The following is a 26,406-nucleotide window of genomic DNA, read 5'->3' on the forward strand; positions in this document are numbered from 1 at the left end:
AAACAATGCCCCATGCCAGAGGTGGGTGTATCTCAGCCTCCAACAAAGTTCAGCTGGATCCTTCAGGGGGCGGGAGAGGGGAATGACAGGGCATGAGAACTGCAAAAGCCTTTTGCAATCCCTGAGGAGTCGGCGAGAAGCACAAACAGGGAGTGGTCAAGCCTGAATTCTTTGGCTGGTTGGAATGTGAGCCAGGAGGGTGCATGGCTGGGCAGGGTTTGAGGAATCAATGCCATGATCCTCTCCCTGCGAGTCCTTGCTTTTTATTGCCTGCGTCTCCCCTCCTTCCCCAGCTCTGCCATGAGCTACAGTTTTCCTTTGCTTGGGAGCCCAGACAGCAAACTTTTAAGAGCGGAAAAAATGAGGCGCTGGCCCCTTAAGGGGAATCCGCAGCCTCTCTCCTCCTGTTCTCCCTTATTTGGGAGGACAACTGGCCTGATTTTGTTCTGGTTTCTTGGCTTGGGTTCTCAGAGGCATTTTTAGCCATCGGTATTTAATCCCCAAGCAGCCCAATGGCATCCCCCATTCCCACAGCCGGCTGGACAAAGGCTGGTGCAATGAGAGCACTTTGGAGTAGGGCATGGCAAAGAGCATTGCTTGCAAAGCTAGCCCTTTAATGCGGTTAGAGACATGGATAAGGCTGGGCTGGATCAAACCCATGGGCCCACCCCCCCTCCCCAGTAGCCTGTCTCCAACATTAGCCACATCAGATGCTTTGAGGGAAGGTGCAAGAAAACTCTCTAATGCACAAGCATGGAGCAGCTGGCCCCATGGGCCAACAGTCAGGTCAATTCTCTTTCCATTCCAAGGGACAGTAATAAATGTAACCCCAGGGTGGGCAGTGGAGTGGGGAGCCCCAGCACAGGATTGTTCTATATATCCTCACGCCTCCCGAGAAGGGCAGTGTGGTCTAGTGGGTAGGGCTGAGGTTTGGGACACCTGGTTTCTATTCCTGGCTCTGCTGTGCGACCTTGAGCAACATTCCTTTTCCTTTTTGTATCCCCTCCTGCTGGTATTGTAAACTCTTCGGGGCAGGGACGGTCTCTCCCTCTGTTTGTGTGTGCAGTGCCTGGCACAGTGGGGGCCCCGATCTCCGCCAGGGTCTGTGCCGTGCCTGGCACAGTGGGGGCCCTGATCTCCGTCAGGGTCTGTGCAGCACCTGGCCTGACACTACTCCAGTCTCAACTGAGACTTCTAGTTACTACTGTGATAGAAACAATACTATAATAATGTAATTATCATGGACCAGCTTTCTAGCACCAGGACAGGGCATTTCCAAGAGGCTTGATCATCTTAGGTCCACATCATCAAGCACGCAAGAGTTACAGATCGTTGCATAATAACAGTCTGCTCCCGTGCCCCAAGTCTGATTTCACCCCTTCTGTGAGTATGAGGTCTGGTCTCCATTTCAGGTAAGGCAGAGTCCCTCCTGGCTTCTCTTCTCTCCAGCCTGTTGTGATTCCTGGCAGCCATTGACAGTGCTAGGCATAAGCAGACTAAGCAATTGCTTAGGGCCCCAAGCAGCTCAAAGAAACCCCCTATTCATATTTTTAGTACATGTTGGAGAGGCGGGAGGAATATTCCTGCTTAGGGCCCCTAGCGCTGCCTCTGCTGGCAGTGGATGGCCCTTTGAGGATATCCCTGCTTAAATATAGGCTCTGACCCTGTGCCCAAAGTGGGAAATTCCAATCCCCAGCCATGCCTTTTTTGACCTACACAGTTAGCCAAAATTCAGGTTGTTTTGGTTAGGTGGAGAAACTGATGTGGAGTTAGATTGTCTTTGATGCAATCTTGTTTATTTATAAAGAATGTACAAAGTCCTGTTCCCCTGAATCAAACAGCAGGGGGCAGTTTCTTTGCTCATAGTTCCAAGCCTTTTTCCAGCCAGTCCTCAGCCCAAAATCTCTCTTCTCTCTCTAGGCTTTTACTCAGAGCCAGGCTCCTAATGCGTGTTCTGTCTGTCTCCTGGCCTTTTCTGTCTGTTCTCTCGGCTTCTTCAAACAAACAAACTGGCACATGACACAGCTGCAATCAAATCAATTCCCCCACCACTGAATTTTGTATCAGATCTTAATGGAACTCCAAAGTATTGTCTCCTGAGGTGGGGTCAGTTGAAAGTTATTCAGAGTTGATGGCCCTTGTTGGCTCTCTCATTGATAGGTAAGGTTAAGATTTTGTCATGGTTATTTTTAGTACAAGTCAGGGACAGGTCATGGGCAATAAACAAAAATTAATGGAAGTCCATGACCTGTCCCTGACTTGTACTAAAAATAACTGTGACAAAATGGGGATGAGAGCCTGAGCCCTTTGGCGTGGGGGGAGGGCAGGGGGGGAGGTCCAACACCCACCACCACTGTGGCTGACAGCTCTGGGGTCCCCCAACCTGCCCATGGCAGCTCAGAGCTCCGGGTCCCCCACCATCCATGGTGGCTGGGAACTGTGGGGGCTCCAGGGCCCCGCCGGCTCACAGCTCCATCCCTGCCACCCCGGGGCTGAAGCAGAATATGTCACAGAGGTCTCTGGAAGTCACGGAATCCATGACCTCTGTGATGTAATCTTAGCCTTATTGATAGGCCTCTTCAAGAGGCTCCATATCTCTCCATCTGGAATAGACTGGCCTTGTCAAGGTTTCTCTGGCTTTTCAACCCAGAACAACAAAATGGCTGATAGGATGTAAAATGGGAACCAGGCTATAAAAATGGAAGTCATTTCACAAAGCAGACTTCACAATGTGATCCCCCCTGTCAGTCAGGATGCCTGGGTTCAGTTCCTGGCTGTACCCCAGACACTTATTTTGGGCCAGGGTTTCAAGGGCTTGGGATTCCTCAGTCCTGATCTTTATGGAAAATCTGGCCAATTCTTTTGGTGCCTAAAGGAGAGCCCATAATTGCTCTGTGCCTCAGTTTTCCCACTCTGCAAAATGGGGATAATGGTACATCCCTGTTTCACAGGGAGGAGTGCAAGGAAAATACACTAACAATGGCAAGGTGGTTAGATGCTACAGTCACGAGGCCATATAAGTACATAAGAACGGCCATACCGGGTCAGACCAATGGTCCATCTAGCCCCGTATCCTGTCTGTGACAGTGGTCAGTACCAGATGCTTCAGAGGGAATGAACAGAACAGGGCAGTTACAGAGTGATCCATCCCCAGTCATTCAGTCCCAGCTTCTGGCAGTCAGAGACTTAGGGACATGGGGGTTGCATCCCTGACCTATCCTCCATGAGATTATCGAATACCCTTTTGAACCCAGTTATAGTTTTGATCTTCACAACCTTCCCAGCAACAAGTTCCTCAGTTGACTGTGCGTTGTGTGAAGAAATACTTCCCTTTGTTTGTTTTAAACCTGCTGCCTATTAATTTCATTGGGTGACCCCTGGTTTTTGTGTTATGGGAAGGGATAAATAACACTTCCTTATTCACTTTCTCCACATCATTCATGATTTTATTTATCTCTATCCTATCCCCCCCTTAGTCGCCTCTTTTCCAAGCTGAACAGTCCCAGGCTTTTTAATTTCCCCTCATACAGAAGCTGCTCCATCCCCCTAATCATTTTTGTTGCCCTTTTCTGTACCTTTTCCAATTCTAATACAGCTTTTTTGGGATGGGGTGATCAGAACTGCACGCAGTATTTGAGGTGTGGGCATCCCATGGATTTATATAGTGACATTATGATATTTTCTGCCTTATTACGGTTCCTAACATTCCATTAGCCTTTTTGACTGCTGCACATTGAACTATCCACAATAACTCCAAGATCTTTCTTGAGTGGTAACAGCTAATTTAGATCCCATCATTTTTTATGTATAGTTGGGATTATGTTTTCCAAAGTGAGTTACTTTGAATTTATCAACATTGAATTTCATCTGCCATTTTGTTGTCCAGTCACCCAGTTTTGTGAGATCCCTTTGTAGCTCTTCGGAGTCTGCCTGGGTCTTAACTCTCTTGAGTAGTTTTGTATCATCTGCAAATTTTGTGACCTTACTGTTTACCCCTTTTCCAGATCATTTAAGAATATGTTGAACAGCACTGGTCCTAGTACAGATCCTTAGGCGACATAACTATTTACCGCTCTCCGATCTGAAAATGGACCATTTATTCCCAACCTTTGTTTCCTATCTTTTAACCAGTTACTGATCTATGAGAGAACCTTCTCTCTTATCCCATGACTGCTTACTTTGCTTAAGAGCCTTTGGTGAGGGATCTTGTTAGAAGCTTTCTGAATGTCCAAGTACACTATGTGCATTGGATCACCCTTGTTGACATGTTGTTGACCCCTCAATGCATGCTAATAGATTGGTGAAGCACAATTTCCCTTTACAAAAGCCACATTGATTCTTCCCCAGCAAACAAATCATGTTCATCTATGTGTCTGAAGTTAGGCTTACTGGCCTCTAATTGCTGGGATCACCTCTGGAGCCTTTTAAAAAAAATAAAAAATTGGTTGTGATGGGTTGGGTCACAGAGACTCCCTTGGGACTGCCACCTGATGCGCTGAGACTACCTCTGAGCCCGTTTTCCCTGGCAACTTGGGACTTCAGTATCCTGTCTTGTTGAGCCAGACACTCTAGCCTGCTGCAAACACAGACCCAGGTCTGAACCATGTCCCCCAAAAGCTGCAGACTTAATTGAAAACAACTTAAGAAATGCTCCTGTCTCCAGCACCCAGACACCCAGTTCCCAATGGGATTCAAACCCCAAATAAATCCATTTTACTCTGTATAAAGCTTATACTGGGTAAACTCATGAATTGTTCACCCTCTATAACACTGATAGAGAGATATGCACAGCTGTTTGCTCCCCCAGATATTAATTACTTGCTCTGGTTAATTAATAAGTAAAAAGTGATTTTATTAAGTATAAAAAGTAGGATTTAAGTGGTTCCAAGTAATAACAGACAGAACAAAAAGTAAATTACAAAGCAAAATAAAACAAAAACACGCAAGTCTAAGCCTAATACAGTAGGAAACTGAATACAGATGAAATCTCACCCTCAGAGATGTTCCAATAAGCTTCTTTCACAGACTAGACTCCTTTCTAGCCTGGGCCCAATCCTTTCCCCTGGTACAGTCCTTGTTCCAGCTCAGGTGATAGCGAGGGGATTTTTCATGCCTGCAGCCCCCTTTGTTCTGTTCCACCCCCTTGTATAGCTTTGGCACAAGGCGGGAATCTTTTGTCTCTCTGGGTCCCCACCCCTCCTTCTAAATAGAAAACCACCAGGTTTAAGATGGATTCCAGTACCAGGTGACATGGTCTCATGTCCTGTGAGACTCCAAGCCTTCATTCTTCCCAGCCTGACTCACAGGAAGGCTTGCAAGTAAACAGAGCCATCTACAGACCATTGTCCTGGTTAATGGGAGCCATCAAGATTCCAAACCACCATTAAGGGCCCACACTTTGCATAATTACAATAGGACCTCAGAGTTATATTTCATATTTCTAGTTTCAGATACAAGAATGGTACATCCATACAAATAGGATGAACATACTCAGTAGATTATAAGCTTTGTAATGATATCTTCTTACAAGAGACTTTTGCATGAAGCATATTCCAGTTACATTATATTCCACACTCATTAGCATATTTTCATACAATCATATGGAGTGCAACGTCACACCCTCCTCCTGAACTTCCTGCCAGAGACTTGGACACTGTCCATGGCGGAGGCAGTATATCTAAAATTCCTCTTTGGGCTCCCCTCTGGGGCAGACACTCCTGTGTCCCCCAAAAGGGAAGGTGACCCTGATCTAGCTGTGGGCTCACAGCTACCAGCTATGACAGACCCTTCTGTAGCCAGCAAAATCTCCCCCCCCCCACTTCACTCAGGTTGGGCTTGTTTTCAAGTACAGAGTCCTTGGGGTCTGTTCCCACCCAGGGCCACCTGGTGGGGGGGGGGGGCAAGTGGGGCAATTTGCCCCAGGCCCTGGGCCCTACAGGGGCCCCCATGAGAATATAGTATTCTATAATATTGCAACTTTTTTTATGGAAGGGGCCCCAAAATTGCTTTGCCCCAGGCCCCCTGAATCCTCTGGGCAGCCCTGTTCCCACCACAGCAGTCACCAGGACCCCAACTTACAGCTCCAGTATACATGTCTCTGTGCACCTCTTCCACTTCATTACAGCCAGTTCATGCTTCTGGGTCTCAATTTGTGCTTGTCTCTGGGCCTCAATTGCTTTGTCTTTTAAGTCCAGGGTTTGCTGGTGGGCAGCCTTTTCTTTTTCCAGGGCAGCCTTTTCCCGGGCAAATTGCGCATCAATTTCCATTTGTCTTCCCTTGAGACCATCACTCAATGAGCTGGGATACCATAGAGAAACCCTTCCTGCCAGAACAGGCGCCCCTCCACTCCTGTCTTGCTGAGTTAGACACTCTAGTCAGCTTCAGCAGAGACCCAGAGGTTGGGCCACACCCCTCTGCAGTTCACTGAAACTAAGATGCACTCAGCTCAGGGGTTTCTTAGTCAACAGAGACTTTCCCAGTGCTCAGCACTCATATGGAGTGCAACGTCACATTGGTGTCACGTTAGCTATCCTCCAGTCTCCTGGTTTAAGTGATAGTTTACAGATTAATATTTGAGTTCCTTCAGAACTCTTGGGTGAATACCATCTGGTCCTCGTGACTTATTACTGTTTAATTTATCAATTTGTTCCAAAACCTCCTCTACTGATACCTCAATCTGGAACAGTTCATCAGATTTGTCATCTAAAAAGAATGGCTTAGGTGTGGGAATCTCCCTCACATCCTCTACAATGAAGACTGATGCAAAGAATTCATTTAGCTTCTCCACAACAGCCTTGTCTTCTTTGAGTGCTCCTTTAGTGCTTTGATCATCCAGTGGCCCCACTGATTGTTTGGCAGGCGTCCTGCTTCTGATGTACTTAAAAAATATATATATATTTGCTGTTAGTTTTTGAGTCTTTTACTAGTTGCTCTTCAAATTCTTTTTTAGCCTGCTTAATTATACTTTTACACTTGACTTGCCAGAGTTTATGCTTCTTTCTATTTTTTTCAGTAGGCCTTAACTTCCAGTTTTTAAGGATGCCTTTTTGCCTGTAACTGCTTTGTTGTTTAGCCATGGTGGCACTTTTTTGTCCCTCTTTCTATGCTTTTTAATTTGGGATTATACATTTGAGCCTCCTTTAAGGTGTTTTTTAAAAGTTTTCATGCAGTTTGCAGGCATTTCACTTTTGTGACTGTAACTTTTAATTTCTGTTTAACTGGCTTCCTTATTTTTGTGTAGTTGCCCTTTATGAAGTTAAATGCTAGTGTGAAGTAACTATGTAGACGGTCCCCAGAAGATGAACTAAAGGCTTGATCCAACACACGTTGACTGATGATTCCCAGCGACTTGATGGGACTCTTTTCACTGGCTTCAATGGACATTGGATCACATCCTAAGTGAACTGCTTCCCCTTTGGAACAAGCAGTTTGCCAACACTTGGGGCCTTGCCAGGCTGTTTCTGAGAATAGGAGGAAGAAGAGGATGTGAGGTGGCTATGTTCTCTGATGCAATCTTATTTATTTGCAAAGAATATCCACACTGTCCTGTGTCCCTGAGCACAGCAGGAACAAACAACCAGCAGTGTTCGTGCTCACAGTTTCAAAGTCTGCCTCTCCAGTCAGTCCTAGAAGATCTGTCTCTTTGCTGCCTCCCAAGGCCACGCTCACCTCTGTTCCTCTTGCTGTCTGCTGGCTCTCTGCCTCTCTCACATGGTCACAGACTCAGCTTGCCAAGCAATCCCCCAGCCCCTGCATTTGCAATCAGTCCCAGGGAAACTCCGCAGCCAACGTGGCTTAGCCATGCTCATGCTTTTCCATGCAGCTGTTTGCCTTGGGTGGTTTCTGTTGTCTCCAGCTCTCCTGCTCTATGGGACTTAATTGCTCCTTGTGTTTTTCCCGAAAGAAGGGTGGTTCACACGGCCAGTGGCTTTAATCAGGCTGCCATTGATACCTGCCAGCATGAGTAGAATTGTCCGGGAGGAGGATCTGAAAGGAGCTGGGTGATGGGGCATAGCAGCAAGCCTTTACCTAACAGTGACTCATTCCAGAACTTTGCTGACTTCATCTGTGATGCAAGAGCCCATTGACAAAGCAAGGTTCCAGATTGGCTGTTAATGACGCAGAGGAAGGTGAAAGGAGCGGGCAAAGGGGCGGAAATGGACGAGGGCAGCTCGGGTGAGGGTTGGGCGATCTCTCTTTGTGTATATATATATATTTGGGGAGCTATAGACAGAGGTAGTGATAAAGGGGAAAATGTGTTTGTCCAGCAATGAGATTCTCCAGGAGGAGAAATGGCAGTGACTGGGGGGAGGGCATGATTCATTCCCAGACAGGAAACTCCTCAAACACTAGAATAGAAATATGAGCATGATCCTCCCTCAATCTCCTCAAATCTTTCTTTCCACCCATTTTCTCTTCCCTGTTTCCTAGAAACATCAGAACAGATCACTCCAGGATTGCTCCCTTCCCCACCACACTGAATCAAACCAATGGGCCCATCTAGCGTGATATCCCTCCTTCTTCCCACCTAAGATCACCCCACTGGGGGTAAGCTAGCCCAGTATTCCCCCATCCCTTTTCCCAGCAGCCCCAGATCAAACCCATGGATCAATCTAGCCGGAAGACGGTGTCAGGGGATTTGATGGGATGATGTCAGCCGGTTTGGGGGATGATTTGGAGTGGCAGCATCCAGCAGGATAGAGTCAGAGGGCGACTGGGGGAATGGTGTCAAAAGATTGGGGGGACAGTGTCTGAGGATTTGGAGCAGGGCCAGCCTTAGGCTGATTTCCCGGAATCGGGCCCTGCGCCCGCACCTAAGAGGGCCCCGCGCCCTAAAGAAGAGCGCCTAACTTAGGCACCTTTTAATTTTTTTTTACTCACCCGGCGGCGGTCTGGGTCTTTGGTGGCACTTCGGCGGCAGGGGGTTCTTCACTCGCTCTGGGTCTTCGGCAGCATTTCGGTGGCAGGGGGTCCTTCAGTGCCACGGAAGACCCGGAGCAAGTGAAGGACCCCCTGCCGCCGAAGTGCCGCTGAAGACCTGGACTGCCGCTGGGTCTTCGAATCGGGCCCCGCAATTCCTAAAGCTGGCCCTGATTTGGAGGGATGGTTTCTGGACGATTTGGGGGATAAATTGGGTGGACTTGGACGACAGTGGCTGGGGGGCTGGTGTTGGGGGAATGGTATTCAGGAGGCTTGGTGTTTAGGGGGATAGTGTCAGAAAGTTGATGGGTCATTTCAGTGGACACTGCTGGAGTTGAGGTTTGATTTCAGTGAATAGTATCAGTGGCTGGGGGGTTGATTTCAGTGGCAGTGTTGGGGGTTGAGGAGTTGATTTTGGTGGTCAGTGTTGGGGGGTTAATTTTGGTGATCAGTGTTGGGGGTTAATTTTGAAGGGCACTGGGGGATAGGCAGGTTGATTTCAGTGGGTAGTGTCAGGGAGTGTGGGGTTGACTCTTTTGGGCCATATCATGGAGTTTGGGGGTTGATTTTGGTGGTCAGTGTCAGGTATTTGATTTTGGTGGTCAGTGTTGGGGAGCTGATTTAGATGGGCATTGTCTGGGTGTTGCTGGCCCAGAGGGCCCGAGGGGAGCAACAGGGTTCGTTGCCCGGTGTGCGTCGCACCAATAGACACACCAGGGTGGAGAAGCAAGCCAAATTTATTCAAGAGCTCTGAATAGGCACTAGAAGACCAGTATGTCTCAAATCAAGTGCAGCAAATACAAGCAAGTGTCCCATTTTATATTCCAAGCTGTTTGTATGCAAGCCTTTGTTTTGTCCTCCCTCTGTTACAGCAGGCATTATATTGTGGAGTATTAGAAAAGTTCTCGTCCACATGCTTATCTTCGACCTTGCAAGCTCTACGTAGTAGGCCTTTCCCTCTTCCTTTCCCCTTGTTATCACTAAAAGTTCTGTAGTGTGAGCGAAACTGCAGCTGTCTGCTAAAAAGCTGATCATTACATATTCTGCTTTTAGGCTGTCAGCACGTAGATGGTTAAGGTTCACAAGATGGAGTTACTGTGGCTCACTTAGACCCAGAGCAGGGGAGTTTCATCGACACTTATGGCCTTCCACTCCCCTGAGTTACCTGGTAGCTATGCCTAGTGACGTCAACATGGGGATTAGGAGTTGATTTCAGAAGGCAGTGTTGTGGTTGGCAGGTTGATTTCAGTGGGCAGAATCAGGTGTTTGATTTCAGTGGGCAGTGTTGGGTAGTTGATTTAGGTTAGGGTGACCAGATATGCTGATTTTATAGGGACAGTCCTGATATCTGGGGATTTTTCTTATACAGGTGCCTATTACCCCCACCTCCTGTCCCGATTTTTCACACTTGCTATCTGGTCACTCTAATTTAGGTGGACAGTGTCAGAGGCTTTGGGGTTGATTTCGGTATAGGGTTGCCAGTTTTGGTTGGAGGTTTCCTCACATGACATAATCTTTAATTCCTGGAGACGCCAGGACAATCCTAGAGGGTTGGCAACCCCTAATTTCAGTGGGCAGTGGGGGTTGGGGGTTGATTTTGATGGGGGAGTCAGGGGTTGGGGGAATGGTGTGAGGAGATTTTGATTCAGTGATAATGGTATCCGACAGGACCAGCGTGGGGGGAGCCGGGCCACCGGGGTGGTGAGGAGGCAGAGGGTGAAGATAGCAACTCCGCATTGTAAGTGTGGGTTTGGTCAAACCCCTGCGCCCCCTGAACACCACATGATCCTACATCAGCCAATGATTGAGGCTACTTTTGCCTCAGTAACTGTCATGGCGACTAGTGGGGGTAGGGGTGGAGATGTGAGAATTTAGAGCTACTGTACTTCCACCTCGGTAACTGTCATGGAGGGCAGGGAAAGGCAAAAAGCGGACGCGGAGGAGAGGGGCGGAAGTGACGCCACTACCATTGTAGAGCTGTGGCAAGGAGCGTTTGGAAGGAGGGAGCGGGGCGGAAGCGGCTCAACCGACGGGCACCAATCAGCTTCTCGGGGGCGTGGTCGGGGGGCGGGGCTACATATAAAAGCAGGCTCTGAGGGGGGCGCTTCATTCAGTGGCAGGCGGCTGAGCACAGCGGTGGGTGTTGCTGGCCCGTTGTAGCGCTTCCGTCCCCGCTTGTAACGCAGCCTTCCCCGCCTCTCCAGTCCCCGCAGCCATGTTCAGCTGGGTGAGCAAGGACGCGCGGCGGCGCAAGGAGCCGGAGCTGTTCCGCACGGTCTCGGATGGGCTGAAGCAGCTCTACGCCACCAAGCTGCTGCCCTTGGAGGAGTACTACCGCTTCCACGACTTCCACTCCCCGGCGCTGGAGCCGGCCGACTGGGAGAACAAGCCCATGGTGCTGCTGGTGGGGCAATACAGCACGGGCAAGACCACCTTCATCCGGCACCTCATCGAGCAGGACTTCCCGGGCATGCGCATCGGGCCCGAGCCCACCACCGACTCCTTCATCGCCGTCATGGGCGGCGAGACCGAGGGCGTCGTCCCTGGCAACGCCCTGGTGGTCGACCCGCGGCGGCCCTTCCGCAAGCTCAACTCCTTCGGCAACGCTTTTCTCAACAGGTGAGCGGGGCGGCGCGGGGGCCTGCTGCGTCGCTCACCGCCTTCCTTCAACACGTGCGGGGCGGGGCGGGGGGCCGCGGCGCCCCTCAGCGCCTTTCTCCCCAGGTGAGCGCTGGCCTGGGGCCTGCATGGCCACTCATGGCCCCCGTAGCCTCCAGCTTCTCACCGTCCTCAACAGGTGAGAGCCCGAGTATGGGGGGACCTGCAGTGCCCCACTCACCTGTAGCGCCCCCCCCCAGCGCCATACTCAATAGGTGAGTCTGGGCTGGTGGGTGGGCATGAGTGGCACTGCATGGCACTCCCAGTTCGAGCTTAGTACCATCTCCAAGCTGTGAGACCCTGGTGTGGAGGCCCCAGGCTGGGTAGGGATGGGGGTAGGGATGGGGGGTGGGAGGGGAGCCTGCCAACAATACTTGTCAGCCCCCAGACTTATGGCAACCTTCGTGCAGAGCCCTGGACCAACTCCTGCATAATACCCGCTCTCCAAACCTAGCGTTGGGGCTTTCATCTGTTGAGGAACATGGTCACTGGGGTGGTACCGTTGTAGGTGGGGATGGAGAACTGCCATTGTACAGTTAATGCTGAGCTTGACCTAACTGAAACCACCCTGGGGCCTCCACCCCCAGACTATTTACTGGGTCCTGACAGGCCATAAACATTTGCAAGTGGGTCTTGAGGCCAAAAGTTTGAGAACCGCTGCTCTAAGGCATAGTTCTTGGATGCCTCACCCTATAAACTCTGCAGCCAAATTCTCTTACATCTCCCTCCCTGCCCCCTAGGCAGTCTTCTGTCTCTGAATGGCCTCAGGCAGAAGGGGATTTTTGTGCAGAACTGCATAGTGATGCCTTCCTGTCAGTGTCTCAGATTTCGATAGCAATGTTATCTTGGCCACCTCTGAGTGGTGCATGGAGGGGGCTCTGAATGAAATGACTAGGAACTGACCCTAAACAAACATGAAACTGACTGGGTGTTTTCCCAAGCTGAAATGGGAGAAAGAAATTAATATTAAAGCAAGTTAACTTAAACATCTCAGACTCCAATCCTCTAAACCTAAGAGGATAGGAACTCTAAGAAGGGGACATAATTCATTAAAGTCTTTTAACATGACAGTGTCCTTTCATAACTTAGAGCCCACTTCTCTGCTCCTGCAAGGAAGTTCAGGAGCTCCCTTGGATGCAGAGGTATTGCAGAGTACTGCTGGCATGAAGCCTCTGTACCAGCTGGGAAGTCCCTTCTTGCTCAGTACTGTTGGCACCTATAATAGCTGTTGACAGTGTGAAGGGGCCTTGATCTAACTGAAACACCCACTTGTAGCTCTCCAAGCTCTTAGGGTAACATCCCAGTTTTACAGATGGAATAACTAAGAGGCAGGGTTGAAGTGACTCAGCCAAGCCTGCCCACAGCTGGGGGTACAACATAGGTCTCCTGATGCCTGCTGTAACTTTGAGATTCTTGAGACTGTCACCCCAAAGCATAAGCAAAGAGTTGCCGAGTCTAACTTCTCTCAAACTAAACCAATACCTGTTTTAGGCTGGGTTTCCCCTTGGGCTTTCCTGGTATTGCGCAAAAGTGTGACCTCAATAATACAGGTGGGCATGGAAATGTTCTGATGCCTTAAGGTGCTGATTGAAGCCTAATGCTAGTGGACATTTCCTAGCATTTGGCTGCTTCTGTAGTTGAAAGGGGAAAGATTGTCATAATTTTCTATTTTAATCTGGAAGTGAAACCCATAAGGAAGTGGGTAATTCAGGCCTATCCAGCCACAGGTTCTCATAACACTCATAATCATTCAGAAGTGGGTTCCCTGCCCTTGGTGATAGAAGATGATTTCATAGCTGACCACAAGGGCATGATGCAGGAAGGCATGAATGAAACACTTGAAAGCCCTACTAGTGGCATAGCATGCAGCTTGAACTCGTGATCAGGGCCCCTCTCTGTTCATGGCTGCTTCCTCTCTGCCCAGAAGGATGCCTTTTGGACAATTCTAGGTCAGGATCTACTAGCCGTTTTGGGGCTGGCTTGTTTATAAAACCAATTCTAGATGGCATTTAAACATCAGTGTTAAATGGGTCTCTGGAATGTTGGCCTCTGATCTCCCTGTTGGAGGAGAGTGAAGAGTGTTAATGCTTAACCCAAGTTCTCATCTTGATGGCCTAGTGTGATTAAAAACATCTTGTGTACTGCAACTTTAATACACTGTATCCTTTTAATCTGTTAACTGTCCTAGCCAGTGGGTTCTTCAGCTGGCATGTAACAAAGGTTCGTCTCTTGCATTCATCCTAAAGCTCCTTAAAAGAGCATAGTGGGTCTCTCGGATCAATAAAAGAGTAACATATCCTTGTTTTTCCTACCCCCACTGCTGTGCTATAATCACCATGCTAAAGGTGCCTGCGTATGAGCAGCAAGGCATGCAGTTTGAAACTAAGATTTTGTGTGTGTCTGGAAGATAATGTAGAAATGTCCAGTTTTTAAAACTGCTCCGTCTCTTTTGAAACACTAGGGATTAAGGCTTACAATGAGTCTTGTGCAGGAGTTGAGAGATTTCCTGCCTTTCTATGAAATCCATGTCAGCTCAGCACAATTGCTTTGCTGTTGTAGTTGATCAGACTCTTCCTTTCTGCATAGCTAGCTGAAATCTCCTCCCAACAGAAAGGAGCTGCGGACTCCACTGAGGAACTAAAATTGCTGTGGACTCAACTTCTGAAATAAGAACAAGCTAAAGATCTTGCCAGTTGGTCTGCCTAGTGGAAAAATAAATGAATTCCAGCAATTTCTCCCTCTTTTTAGATGACTCATTTTCAAGATGATCTGATCAAAAGTTAGGAAACAGTGAATGGAAGCATTAAATTACTGATCAGAGTATTGTTGGAGTAGTGGAAAGGTTAGGTGTGGAATTCTAAAGTCTGTCACTCTTTCCTTTAAAAAATGTGCTGTTTTGGCATCAAGCTTGCCACTCTGTCAGCAGCTGGAAGGTATAAAGTGCACTAACTTGCAGTATTGACTGACATTTCCAGTTAATATTCCTAATGACTCACATTGCTGCTTGCATCTAACATTTCACTATTGGGCTTAAAGGTTTCTGATACCTGAGAGCAATAGCTTAATTAAAAGTGACAGATTAGAGGTTGGGCTGGCTTAAAGTAGAACTCCATTGAAGCTGGTCTACACCAGCTGAAGAGCAAGTCTATTGTCTTCATTGGGGTTTAATAGAAATCTCTAAATAACAGCACTGCTCCAGTATGGCTCCCTTGTCCTTAGCCTTAGACTTACATGGTGGCTTTATGCATATAAGGCTGAAGAGCAGGTGTGTTGCTTTGTAAATGATACATTAATGTGACACTCCAGGTTTAATTTAAAGAAACTGATAATTGGTAGCTTAAAATTGGTCACTATTGCTAGTAAATCTGCCAAAGAGGCTACAGACTCTGTCCAGTTTCTTTCACATACTTGGAATGCAAGAGATGCACCTCCTTAAGGTAGCCACTTATAGGACAGTGAATCTCACAGGTGGAGTGATTTATAGATGCCCATTCTGCTAATGCTGTACAAACATAAGTGACAGCCCCTTCCCCAAAGAGCCTGCTATCTAGTTTAGCAGCCCTTCTCCCATATACTGAGGCTGGATTTATGCTCATCATACCCTGTTAGGTAAAACTCCCCCCCCCCCCCCCCCCCCCCCCCCCCCCCAAACTGATAGGAGAGTTAAGGCAGTGTCTGCTGGGGGGGGGGGGCGGCGGCAGAGGGAAGGGAGACTTGCCCCTGGTCACATAGGGCGTCTGACAAAGTAGGCAATTGAATCCAGATATCCTGAGCCCCAGCCTACAGCCTTGACCACATGGCTGGTCTTTTACATACCATAGAAGAACAGTGCCTAGCCTCTCTAATTGAGTATCTCTTCTCATGTAGGTTCATGTGTGCCCAACTACCCAACCCTGTCCTGGATAGCATCAGTATCATTGACACACCTGGTATCCTCTCAGGAGAGAAGCAACGCATAAGCAGAGGTAATTGTTTGTTCGTTTTTAAATGCGTACCAGTGCCTACATTGTATAAGAATTTCCAGACTGGATCTGACAGACCAGTGGGACCATGGAGCCCTGAAGCGTGAAACCAGGGATACCACATAATATAACAGACTAGCTTGAGCCAAACTTGACTATCCCTCTGTATTTTTGGCCTCTTCTAGAGATCTGGTCTGAAGTACATGTGTGCAAAGCATTTGGTACAACAGCAGCAGGTTACTGCTCCAAGCAAAGGCAGTTGGCTTTGTTTCACCTTAAAGGCTAAATAGCTTGACATTCTTAAGTCATCCACTTAACCTTCCTGGTTCTCTGTCAGCCAGGGCTTGAGATATTTGCCCCCAGTGTCAACTCCTAGTATAGAAATGATTGGCATCACTGCAAATCATATTGCACTGGTGGCTAAAACTCCAGTACTAGTCTGGCTTTCTGGAGCTGTCTATCTTGGGAGCTGTGAATGTTCTGTTTTTTGGCTTTGGCAGAGAATAGTGTCAGTAGAGGTGATCCCTCACTTGGAAAGTCTGTCCAAAGACTAGCTTGAAGTAGATCTGAGGAGCTGAGACTTAACTGTAAAGCTGACAAAGTGCATCTGATGTCCACTCTAGAACCATTGTATTAGGACAAGTCCAGTTCATCTTGGGAGGCTAGCATGGCACCCCCTGGATGCATGCAAGATCGCTTGTTGGGTTGTCAATGCTTTAAGGACGTTTAGGGGAAGAGCAGCCTGGTCTAGTGGCTAGGGCATTTGACTTGCAGTTGAGAGAAGTGGTTCTATTCCTGGTTCTGCTGTGACCCAGGGCAGGTCACTCCCCCCTCACCCTGTCTGGCCTATTTAGAACGGAGGCTCCCTTGTTGTGTGTGGGGCTAATAATTTTAATAGAAATGAAATAAAAGCTGGCTGTTGGGAGTCAGTACTCCTGGGTTCTATTTCTAGATTGATGAGGAATGCAGTGTAATGGTTAGAGCTGGGGAGTTGGCACTCCTGGGTTCTAGTCCCATCTCTGCCTTTGCTCTGGGGTAACTAGCTTAATTTATGTGGCTCTTTCTGTAGCATAAAATGGGGATGACACCCTGCCACCTCAGTTAGTTGTGAAGCATACTGCTGAGAATGCTAAGCACTTCAGATCATCTCAATGAGTTACTTAGTTGAGCTACTTCTCAAAATGAGTGTATATGGTCTGTTTCCTTTCCTCTCCACTGTACTGGAGGTAGGGACAATGGCTGACTGAGTTTGCATGTCCCTGCTCGTATCAGAAAAGCCACACCTGTTCAACTCAATCTAATTAAACTGACATAAACTTCAGATGTGTTTAGCCCTTGCTTAAAATTGTAATTCCTCTTACAAGCAGAACCAATTTAAAGCAAGTGTTAAACAAGCTTGTTCAAATCCCTAATGTGGATGCACCAGTGTAAGCTAGGGGCATGTATTCACTGTGGAGATCTTGGATGACCAGCACCCAGGATAGTTAAGGCCAATTGTCAGCAACCATGCTGCAAGCCATACTTGCGCTACTGTCTTTGTAGCTGTTGCATTCCCCAGGTCATTAGGATTTGTGATGGCACATCCCATGGTGCTTTGTATAACAGTCTATGCTACTTTGTCTCTGAATTGTGAGAATTCATTTGTCCTAGGCACAGAGGGAATTGTGGGAAGTCATTGGAGGACTAATAGTACTTGAGTTATTTTAGCCTGTCCTCACTGCAGGTGGCCTACCCAGCCCAAGTGAAAGCAGAACCTGGACTCTAATCCCCAGCCAGGCCAGCTGAAAGTCCCAGTAAACCTGGGTGAGAGGGTTTTGTGTATGAATGGGAGTGGGGTGCTAGGGGCAACACATGGCTAAGAGCTTGGGCTAAATCTCTGCAGCAGTAGGTATCCAAAATAGATGGGAGACCTCAGTGTCATCATGTTACTCTTGGGATGATGGACAGATGAGATGGGACATAGTTATGCTTGAAGGTGTTTGATCTATAGACATTGCAGAGGTGCTTGATGCTGTGGCTGTTAAACATGGCAGTGGTTTCATGTCCCACCTCCCCCATTTTCTCCCAAAATCAATAGGGTTTTACCCATTGATGCCTACAACATTTCAGGGAATGTTGTAATTAATCAGATGTATTGGTCAAAAGTGATCATGTTGCATCCAGACTAACACATACCATGGAGCTGAATGTAGGGCCTCACTAGTTCAGCAAACCAGCCCTCTGGATGGTAGGTCACTATTGTCCCTGTCCTACAGATTTGGGTGGAAAACCTGAGGCACACAGTGGAAGTGATTTGTGTAAGATGGGTGAGCAGCAGGGATGGGGAATAGAATCCTGGTGTCCTGATAATCAAATAACTCCCTGGTCTAAACCACTAGACCTCCTGGCTATAGAGAGGAGAATCCAGGAGTCCTGGCTCCCCATTCTGTGCACCAGTGAGTAGCTTCTTTCTTCTATCCTGACAAGTGTGACACTTCACAGCTCTCACTTGACTGACTCCCATTCTAGTATTCTTCAGCTTAAATGCTTTTACCACACTGACTACACTACAAATTCAATGGACCGTTTTCTAGATATTACTGCTTGAGTGCAGTGATGTTGCCTCTGAAATGGCTTCCTCATCTGTAGCCTGCAGCACCTGTTGGCTTTAGCATTCCAGAAGTCTCATGGCACCAAGTGGCATCTTAGCCTGGAAGCTAGCTTCCCTGTAGTGAGCCCCCTATCAGGGAGCAGTGTTCTGAGATCTTGCTTGTGTGTTCAAGGCACAATTGGCTTATCAATTTGATCCTCTTATTGTGACTGTAAGGGACTGGGGGAATACTTGTCTTGCAGCATCCCTTGGCTGTAACATGACTGCCAGAGTTGTCACTATCTACATGGCTAAATATTGAGGGGGAGAACTTGGCAGGCAGTAATTTCCCATGGCTGGGTGTTTGGAGTAAAAATAGGATCTGGTCTATGTAAGTGCATACATCTGAACCTGTTGGGAGTGTAGTCCCATCCTCATCACCAGAATACATAGCTCTAGGACAGCACTTGGTGTACCTTCCAGCCATGCATGAATCATCCCAGGTGGCTTATTCTCTAACCTCTCCCTGGGGGTGGGGAGAGAGGCAGGGATGTGTGTGCATGCATGTAGTGATGCTTACAGGGTTCATGCTGCTCTCTCCATATTGGACCAGGGAGGTCAGAAGCGCACTGTGCCCTTGGAGCTCAAGGTGGTGGAATTTGGAGTGGTCCTTAGTTCCTGGGGGATTTTGATAACCACTCTCAGACTGGCTTCCTGAGAGAGCTGTCTCCTGCATGGATGAGCTTAAGGTAGAAACCTGAAGCAGCATTGTCAACCCTAGTCCCCATCCCACAGCTGTTGGCTCCTTTAAGTGCCTGGAGTGCCTTGGGAGAAACACACCAATATCTTGACCTTCATCTGAGAACCCAGTGTAAAGAGGGCAGGACAGGCTGACTTCTGATTGCCCTGTTTGCATGCATAGCTCCTAGAAGTCACAGCTGAGATTGGGGCAGGAGCTGTCTTTGTGTGCACAGTGCCTGGTACTGGTACAATAAGACCACAAAGTGAGAAAAGGAGTATTGATCCCCATTTTATGGAGGGACTTGCCCAGGTCTGCAGAGCTGGGACTAGTGCTCAGATCTTGTGAATCCCAGCCCACTTCCAAAACCACAAGACTAGCCTTCCTTTCCTTCTAGAGCAGAGGTCCCCAAACTGTCATGGAGAAACATTCAGGGGTGTCTGGCAGGGCCGGGCCAGGCCAGCCCCCACAGAGGGCAGGGAGGGAGGTCCCCCAAGCCCTGCTCCATGCCTGGCCCTGCCCTGCCCACAGCCTTGGGCTGACTGCAGCCCAGCTGCAGCTCCACACCTGGCCCTGCTCACAGCCCTGGCCTCAGACCCACCCTCAGCTGTGGCTCCAACCTTGGTCCCCTTACCTCTGTCTGCTGTCCCACTCCTGGCCTCACCCCAGTGGGTGAGTGGGGGACATGACCCTGAAAAGTTTGGGGATCACTGTTCTGGAGGCAAATGCACTGTACTGACCTGGTTCTTCTGGCTCCCAAGCAGCATAAATATTTACCTCTAGCCCCACTGGTTCACAACATCTGACTCTCAAAATCTCAGGCCTTTTATTGTACTATTGACCTAGTACTGGCTATGATCCAGGTCTGACTCTAGCAAGTGCCTGACCTTGACCTAGTATTTCAGTTTCTTTCTATTGGTTTCTCAGTGTTTCTGCCAAAGGATTTCACTCTTCTGTACCCCACACAGCTTCAAAGCACCCCACTGTGACTACTCCCCAGCGGAGAAACTGGGCTTGTCACTTCTGTGCTGAGGCTGGTCCCTGCACATTCCCTTCTGTGTCCATCTCTGGGCTTGTTCAGATCTTTGCAGTCTTGTAACTTAGCTTGGCTCTTCTTGAGTATCAAAATCCTGGCTTTGATTGCATTGCTCCAGAAGCTCCTGTTGTATTTGTGGCTTCTTGGTTATGGCAAAGGCCGGAAGGAAAGTGTCTTGCTTAATCACATCAGCCTTTCCAAACCCTCCTCTGATATTTTTTTCCAGTGACTAGTAATGCCTGCAGGAAACTGTTTTCAAAGATAAGGCTCTTGCTGCCCCTAATCAGAAAGAAACCAGGATGTAACACTAAAAGCACCATGAATTGTGGAACAATTCTACCCCTCCCCCTTACAAACCACAATTTGTAATGTAAGAGTTTAGCTGTCTCTTATTCCTGTAGTGAGACTTTTGGGCCACTTTAGAGGGATAGGCAGGTCACTTCAGTCCCAGAACATCTTGTAGGAAAACAAGGTCTGAAATTTATATATATATAATATATATATTAAAAAAAAACATTTCTAAACTTTCATTGGGACATACTCTGCAGTGTCTGGTCTTGTGCTAGTGCTTCAGGTATGGCTTGCATGGGAGAAGCCTGTGCTAATGATGCAGGTACATAGTTGTGATTCTCCATAGCTGATTGCTTCTAGTATCAGGCTGCTAGGTGGCCTATTTATCTTCACCTGTTCCCTTTGTAGAGACAGTTGCATTTGATATAAATTCCTACATGTCAGGATGGTGTGTATGCAGTCCAAGCAATGACTGAGGGTATGAGGACTTCAGACATGAGAGGCTGGAATGGTGCTTTCAGGTGGTGCAAAGAATCCTGACTTAGCTGCCTGGCTAGCATGTGTTCACACACGCCAGGGTCTATCTGTGATTACCAGGTTTGATGTAGAAAAGGAATTTCCCCTAGGTCAGATTATCCTGGACCTTGAGTTTTTTTGGCCTTCTGCAGCAAGGGGTCTGGATAACCTGCTGAAATCACCTAATAATGTCTCACCTAATTCCCTGCTGTCACAGGGGCCTCAGGCATTGGTGGGCCTTGGGCTATATACACACACTACAGCTTGTGGGTATGTCACTCAGGAGTGTGAATAAGCCACCCCCCTGAACTACTTAAGTTATACTGACCTAAGCACTAGTGTGGGCGGTGTTACAACATTGCTATCACTGCTCATGAGGGGGCTGGAGTAATTATGTTGAGGGGAGAGCGCTCTCCCATCAGCTTAGAGCATCTGCAGTAGCAGCTCTGCAGTGGCACAGCTATAAGTACTGTAGTGTGGCCACAGTCTGTCTCAGGAGACTTCAGTCCTCATGTTCTGTGTCTGGGACAGAAATGTTTTAGTTTAACTGAAGTCATCAGACTCACCATAAGGGTATTTGGGTGATGTTTACTGGCCTGTGATACACAAGAGGTCACACTATAGCTATTCTAATGGTCCCTTCCTGTCTTAAAATAAGGTGATCTGACCAAGTATGGACCCAGAAACCGTCACTATTAATGTAGTTTTCTCAGCTGATTAGAACTGTTCATGGTATGTTGTCCCAGAGGAATACTCGTTGGAGGAGCCATCTGCTGCATGGAAAATAGCCTTTATCCAGTCTAAATCCTCCCCAGTGTTCAGATCTTAGCCAATTAGCATTCCTTCTGTTGGAGGAGTCTTGAACCTTAGCTGCATGAAAGGTGCCAGATTAGGTGCTCTTGAGATTTCAGCCCTGTTCTCTGGTATTTCTGAAATGCCTGCCATAATGGTTTAAGGAGCTTTCTAAATAGGCAGGAGTGGTAACTTCATCTGTGCCCTATGCTGTCCCTGTGGTTAAAGTGCTGGACAGGGTGCAAAATATTTAGTTTCAATTTCCAGACTCCCTGTGACCTTGGGGAAAGCTGCTTTATCTGTTCTCTGGCTTTATAAGTGGGGAAAACTGAAGCATAATCTTTACTTTCCAGGCAAGGTGGACTAGGAAGGGATCAGGTTCCAAGGTTATGAAGGGGCAGACATGGGTGGACTTGCTGACACAGCCAGCAGTTCTGTTGTGTGACTTAAACACACCTTGTTCATGGGCTCAGACCCACCAACTCCTCACCTCAGATGCTAGTGATTTCCCATAATCTTGGCTAGGGATTAAACCCACATTCTAGAGTGAATGGCCCTGCATCCTTTCCACCCCATGTGGTCTGAAGCAAATGAATGCCCTTGGATAGTCTGCCTGTAAAGAGCTTTGATTAGTGCTGGACTGCTATGCAGAGAGGCTGGCTTGATCTACTTCTACCTGATGCTGGCTAACACTTTCTTGTGAAGGTCTGCCAAGTTTTCAGTGGCAGAACTGAGACTGGAAGTTGTAGAGAGCTGTAATTTACTCTTGACTCAGCAGGGGAATTTAGACTCAGGAGTCCTGGCTTCCCTGGTCTCTGACCATACTGCTAAGGCATAAGTGCATATCAGAGCATCTCAAGAATGCACAGGTCAGCTGGGAACTTGGTGTTTAGAACAGCTTTTAGCACAGCTTGCTTAACTCTTTCTGTTCCTGATTTACATAACTGTTCTGCACAGTTTTGTCGTCCATTGTGGGTCTTGCTGAGTCACAGGAAATCTGGAGTCTGCTACATGCAAACTTCTATTGTGTTGTAAGAGCATTGCTCAAACCAAAAACAAATCCAGTCCACATAACTGGAGTAGGAAGGGGCTGGTGAACATGTATGAAGGCTGTCTTTTGCCGCTACAGAGGTGCTGTGGGGATCTAAGTCCTGTGCATGGCTTAATGTTCCAACAAAAGCATACTTCAAATGATCTTGAGTTGGTGTGATGACTAAGCACTGGACTGGGAGTCAGATGTGAATTCAGTTCCCTGCTGCTGAACACCTTTGATCCAGGGCAGTCCCTTCCCCTGACTTACTGTCTTGTCTGTTTAGATTGTAATCTCTTCTGCATAGGTTCTTGCCCCAAAATCATAACTATACTATCGGAGCACCTTCAGTGGTTAAACAATAAGACTAACATCTGTCACATGTTCTTTCATCCTTTCCGGTCCTAGCCCCAAAGAGCTGACCAGATGGGGATTAGCACAGGAGTTCAAAGAAACATTGAGTTGGTATTGGTCAGCATGATGGGCAGTGGACTCAGCACACCGGTGGCCTAATGATTGTCAAGTTTATTGTAGGCATCACAGTGAAGGGTTTTGAAGGATAATCTTCGTTAAAGGGCAAAGAGATGCACCTTGCACTTAGAGTGGAAGGTGATGAGATTTGGGATGTGCCTTTGCTCTTGGGAGTTCGTTCTGCAATCTCAGACCAACCTCCAAAAAGCTGTCTCCTGCGCAAGTGAGAGAATGTGGAGAATTCCACTGGGCCAGAGGAACAGAAGTGTGTCTCCATCCAGGAATTTTAGACAGCCTTCTCATGCCCTGGGTCCAGGCCACAGTGCACCTTAAGTACTGAGATCTTAACCTCTTGAATTCATATTCTGTGGCAACAGTTCTCAACCACAGCTCTGGGGACCATGGGGGGTGGGGGTATAAGCAGGTTTCAAGGAATCCACCAAAATAAACCAGAGAGCAGGGCCAGCATTAGACTCACTGGGACCCAGGACAGAAAGCTGAATCCTGAGCACCACTGCCCAGGACTGAAGCCATAGTCCAAGCAACTTAGCTTTGCGAGGCCTCCTGTGGCATGGGGCCCTGGGCATTGCTCTGCTTGCTACCCCATAATGCTGGCCCTGGTTTTAATCAAAACTGAAACAGTTGTGGTGCAGGTGGGCCATGGAATTTTTATAGCATGCTGCAGGGGCCTCAGAAAAAAAAAGGTTGAGAACCCCTGTTCTATGGGATGTCAACATAGAAAAGAGGTTTGATGCACTCAAGGTAACTGAGGTTACTGAGGATATGTACTCTAAGGTTCTGTATCTGTTGAAGTTGCCTAAGTGCCAAAGGCTTCACGCCCTGGTGGTGTAGTCCAGCCAGAAAAGATGTGAATAAGTGAGGCCAGCTCATCCACCAGCAGGGGGTGGAGTCTGAGCCAACCAGAAATAGTAGAAAGTATGCTGCTACATGAATTTAGCGCAGGGATCAGCAATCTTTCAGAAGTGGTGTGCCGAGTCTTCATTTATTCACTTTAATTTAAAGTTTTGTGTGCCAGTAATACATTTTAATTAAAGAATTAGGAGACCTAAAAACATTAAACTATTGTATGTAAAGTAAACAAGGTTTTCAAAATGTTTAAGAAGCTTCATTTAAAATTAAATTAAAATGCAGATCTTGTCAGTTTAGTGCAATGGTTCTTAACCTGGGGTACATGCACCTTCTGGCAGTGCAAGATGCCCTTTCTGGGGGTGCAAGACATGTGAGAATTTTTTTAGAAGGTAAATCATCAAACACAAATTAAGCACAGACACAAGTCCAACTATTGTTTCATCAAACCATGTATTAACATACCTTTTTAATGATTACTGTAATATACAAGCTTTTTAAGTTTTCAAGCTAATTGTAGTGTAAGTTTTGATAAGGGGTGCAAGAGCATTTTTTGAGAACTCCAGACTGTCACAGGCTGAGTGGGGCCAGGTGTAGTGTATTAAATTGCTCCCCCATAGGAATGCTACTTTCGGTGTACTACTTAGGGCTGCCAGTCCTGATTGCTCTGAGTGGCATGGTAAGGGGACTGGGAACAGGGGTGGTTGGATGGGCATCGGAGTCCTGGGGGGGCCTGTCAGGGGTGTGGATAGGGGTCAGGAGACAGGCAGCAGGGGGGTTTGGTTGGGGGTGGAGTCCCAGGGGGGCAGTTGGGAACAAGGAGCGGGGGTTGGATGGGTGGGGATTCTGAGGGTGGCAGGCAGGGGGTCCCAGGAGGGGGCAGTCAGCAGACAAGGAGCAGAGGGGGTTGATGGGGCAGGAAGTGGGAGGGGGCAGGCTGTTTGGGGAGGCACAGCCTTCCCTACCTGGGTGTAGTGTGTTTAAATTTCTCCCCATAGGAATGTGCTACTTACAGTGTACTACTTATGGCTGCCAGTCCTGGTGCTCCGCAAGTAGCACATTCCTACAGGGAGAATTTAGTACACCACACCAGCAGGCAGAACCCCAAACCGGCAGCAGGCTGTGGTCTGGGGTTCCAGCCGCTGAGACCCCAGCCAGTGTGCCAGTAAAAATCAGCTCACGTGCTGCCTTTGGCACACATGCTGCAGGTTGCCCACCCCTGGTTTAGCCTCTGTGAAAACCTCTGGATATGGACGGAGTCTATCTAGCACTTGGCACAAAGGGGCCCTGATCTTAATTTTGCAGCCTCAAGACCTTATAGGAATAAACTGTAGGATTCCTTGTGGGGAGAGTCATTCACTTTGGGGGGGGGGGGGGGATCTTAGCAGCTGGTGTAGCTGCCTCAATGCAGATCCTATTCCCCTGGTGTGCATGGCTTATCTTGGAAGTTAGCATTGGTGGCTATGTTGGGCTTTTAGACAACAGCTGAATTTGGCTGCCCTCTGCAACTCATGGCTTGCTGCATAAACTATTCTTCTACCTCTGACTTGTACCAGTGAATTCTGGGGCCTCTAATGCACCAGTACAGTACTTGGCAGCACCATTAATAGAGTAGGGACTGCTGGTTAAACAAATATGAACTGCTTTGTAAGGGGGAAAAGCCAGTTGAACAAGGGCTTCCCAACAACACCAAGGGAGAAGCTTTGTGTAGGCTGGCCCTGAAGAAAAGATCTCAGTGATTTTTTTTTGAATAGCATGGGAAGGGGTGTGTGTGGTGTGGGGGTGGTGCTGTATAGCTGTCAACTCAAGATGCTACAGCCAGTTACTCTCCACTTGGTTTCCCCTTTGGGAGCAAATCAAAGGGGTCTCTAGTCCAGTTATCACCAACTGTTCAATCGTGATTGACTAGTCAATCCTAGAGGATCTCCCAGTTGATCGCAATCTTCAGCGGTGCAGTGTGGCTGCCACTAAGGCAGGCTCCCTGACTACCCCACACCACTCCCAGAAGTGCCCAGTGCAGCCCTTGGGGTGGAGGGGGAGCAGGGGTCTCCCTCAGCTCCTGCCTGAAAGCACCACTCCCTCAGCTCCCATTGGCCAGGAGATCTGCAGGAGTGGTCCTTGCAGAGGGGCAGTGTGTGGAGCCACATGTCCACTAACCTCCCCCATCCCCTGGGCCATTAGGGCGTGTTGGTCCCTTCCAGGAGCAGCATGGGGCCAGGGTAGGTAGGGAGCCTGCCTTAGCAGCAGCCATGCTGCACTACTTATGGGACCTGCCAGAGGTAAGGTCTGCCCAGTAGGCTACACCCCAGCCCTGAGCTCCCTCGTGGAGCCTGCACCCCAGCCCTGAACGCCTCCCAGAATCCTGGACCCTCTCCTGCACCCAAACACCTTCCTAGAGCTTGCACCCCTCACCCTCTCCTGCACCACAACCCCTGCCTCAGGCTCAGCCCAGATCCCCCTACCCAGCTTGGTGAAAGTGAGTGAGGGTCGGGGAGAGCAAGCAACAGGCAGGATGGGGGGAATGGAGTGAGGTGGGCAGGGCCTCAGAAGGGGTAG

General features: G+C 48.3%; 1 protein-coding gene across 1 annotated transcript in view; it reads left to right on the forward strand.

Moving 5' to 3' along the window:
* The first annotated feature begins 10,994 nt into the window (after positions 1-10,994).
* Positions 10,995-26,406, forward strand: part of EHD1 (EH domain containing 1) — a 32,531-nt gene continuing 17,119 nt past the window's right edge. The window contains exons 1-2 of the mRNA XM_005307915.4: positions 10,995-11,538; positions 15,445-15,542. Of these exons, the coding sequence (XP_005307972.1) occupies positions 11,135-11,538; positions 15,445-15,542 (502 nt within the window). The 5' untranslated portion in view covers positions 10,995-11,134. The remainder of the gene's footprint in view (positions 11,539-15,444; positions 15,543-26,406) is intronic.

The sequence above is a fragment of the Chrysemys picta genome, chromosome 7 (genome assembly GCF_011386835.1).
Source record: "Chrysemys picta bellii isolate R12L10 chromosome 7, ASM1138683v2, whole genome shotgun sequence".
In the NCBI taxonomy this organism is placed as follows: domain Eukaryota; kingdom Metazoa; phylum Chordata; order Testudines; family Emydidae; genus Chrysemys; species Chrysemys picta.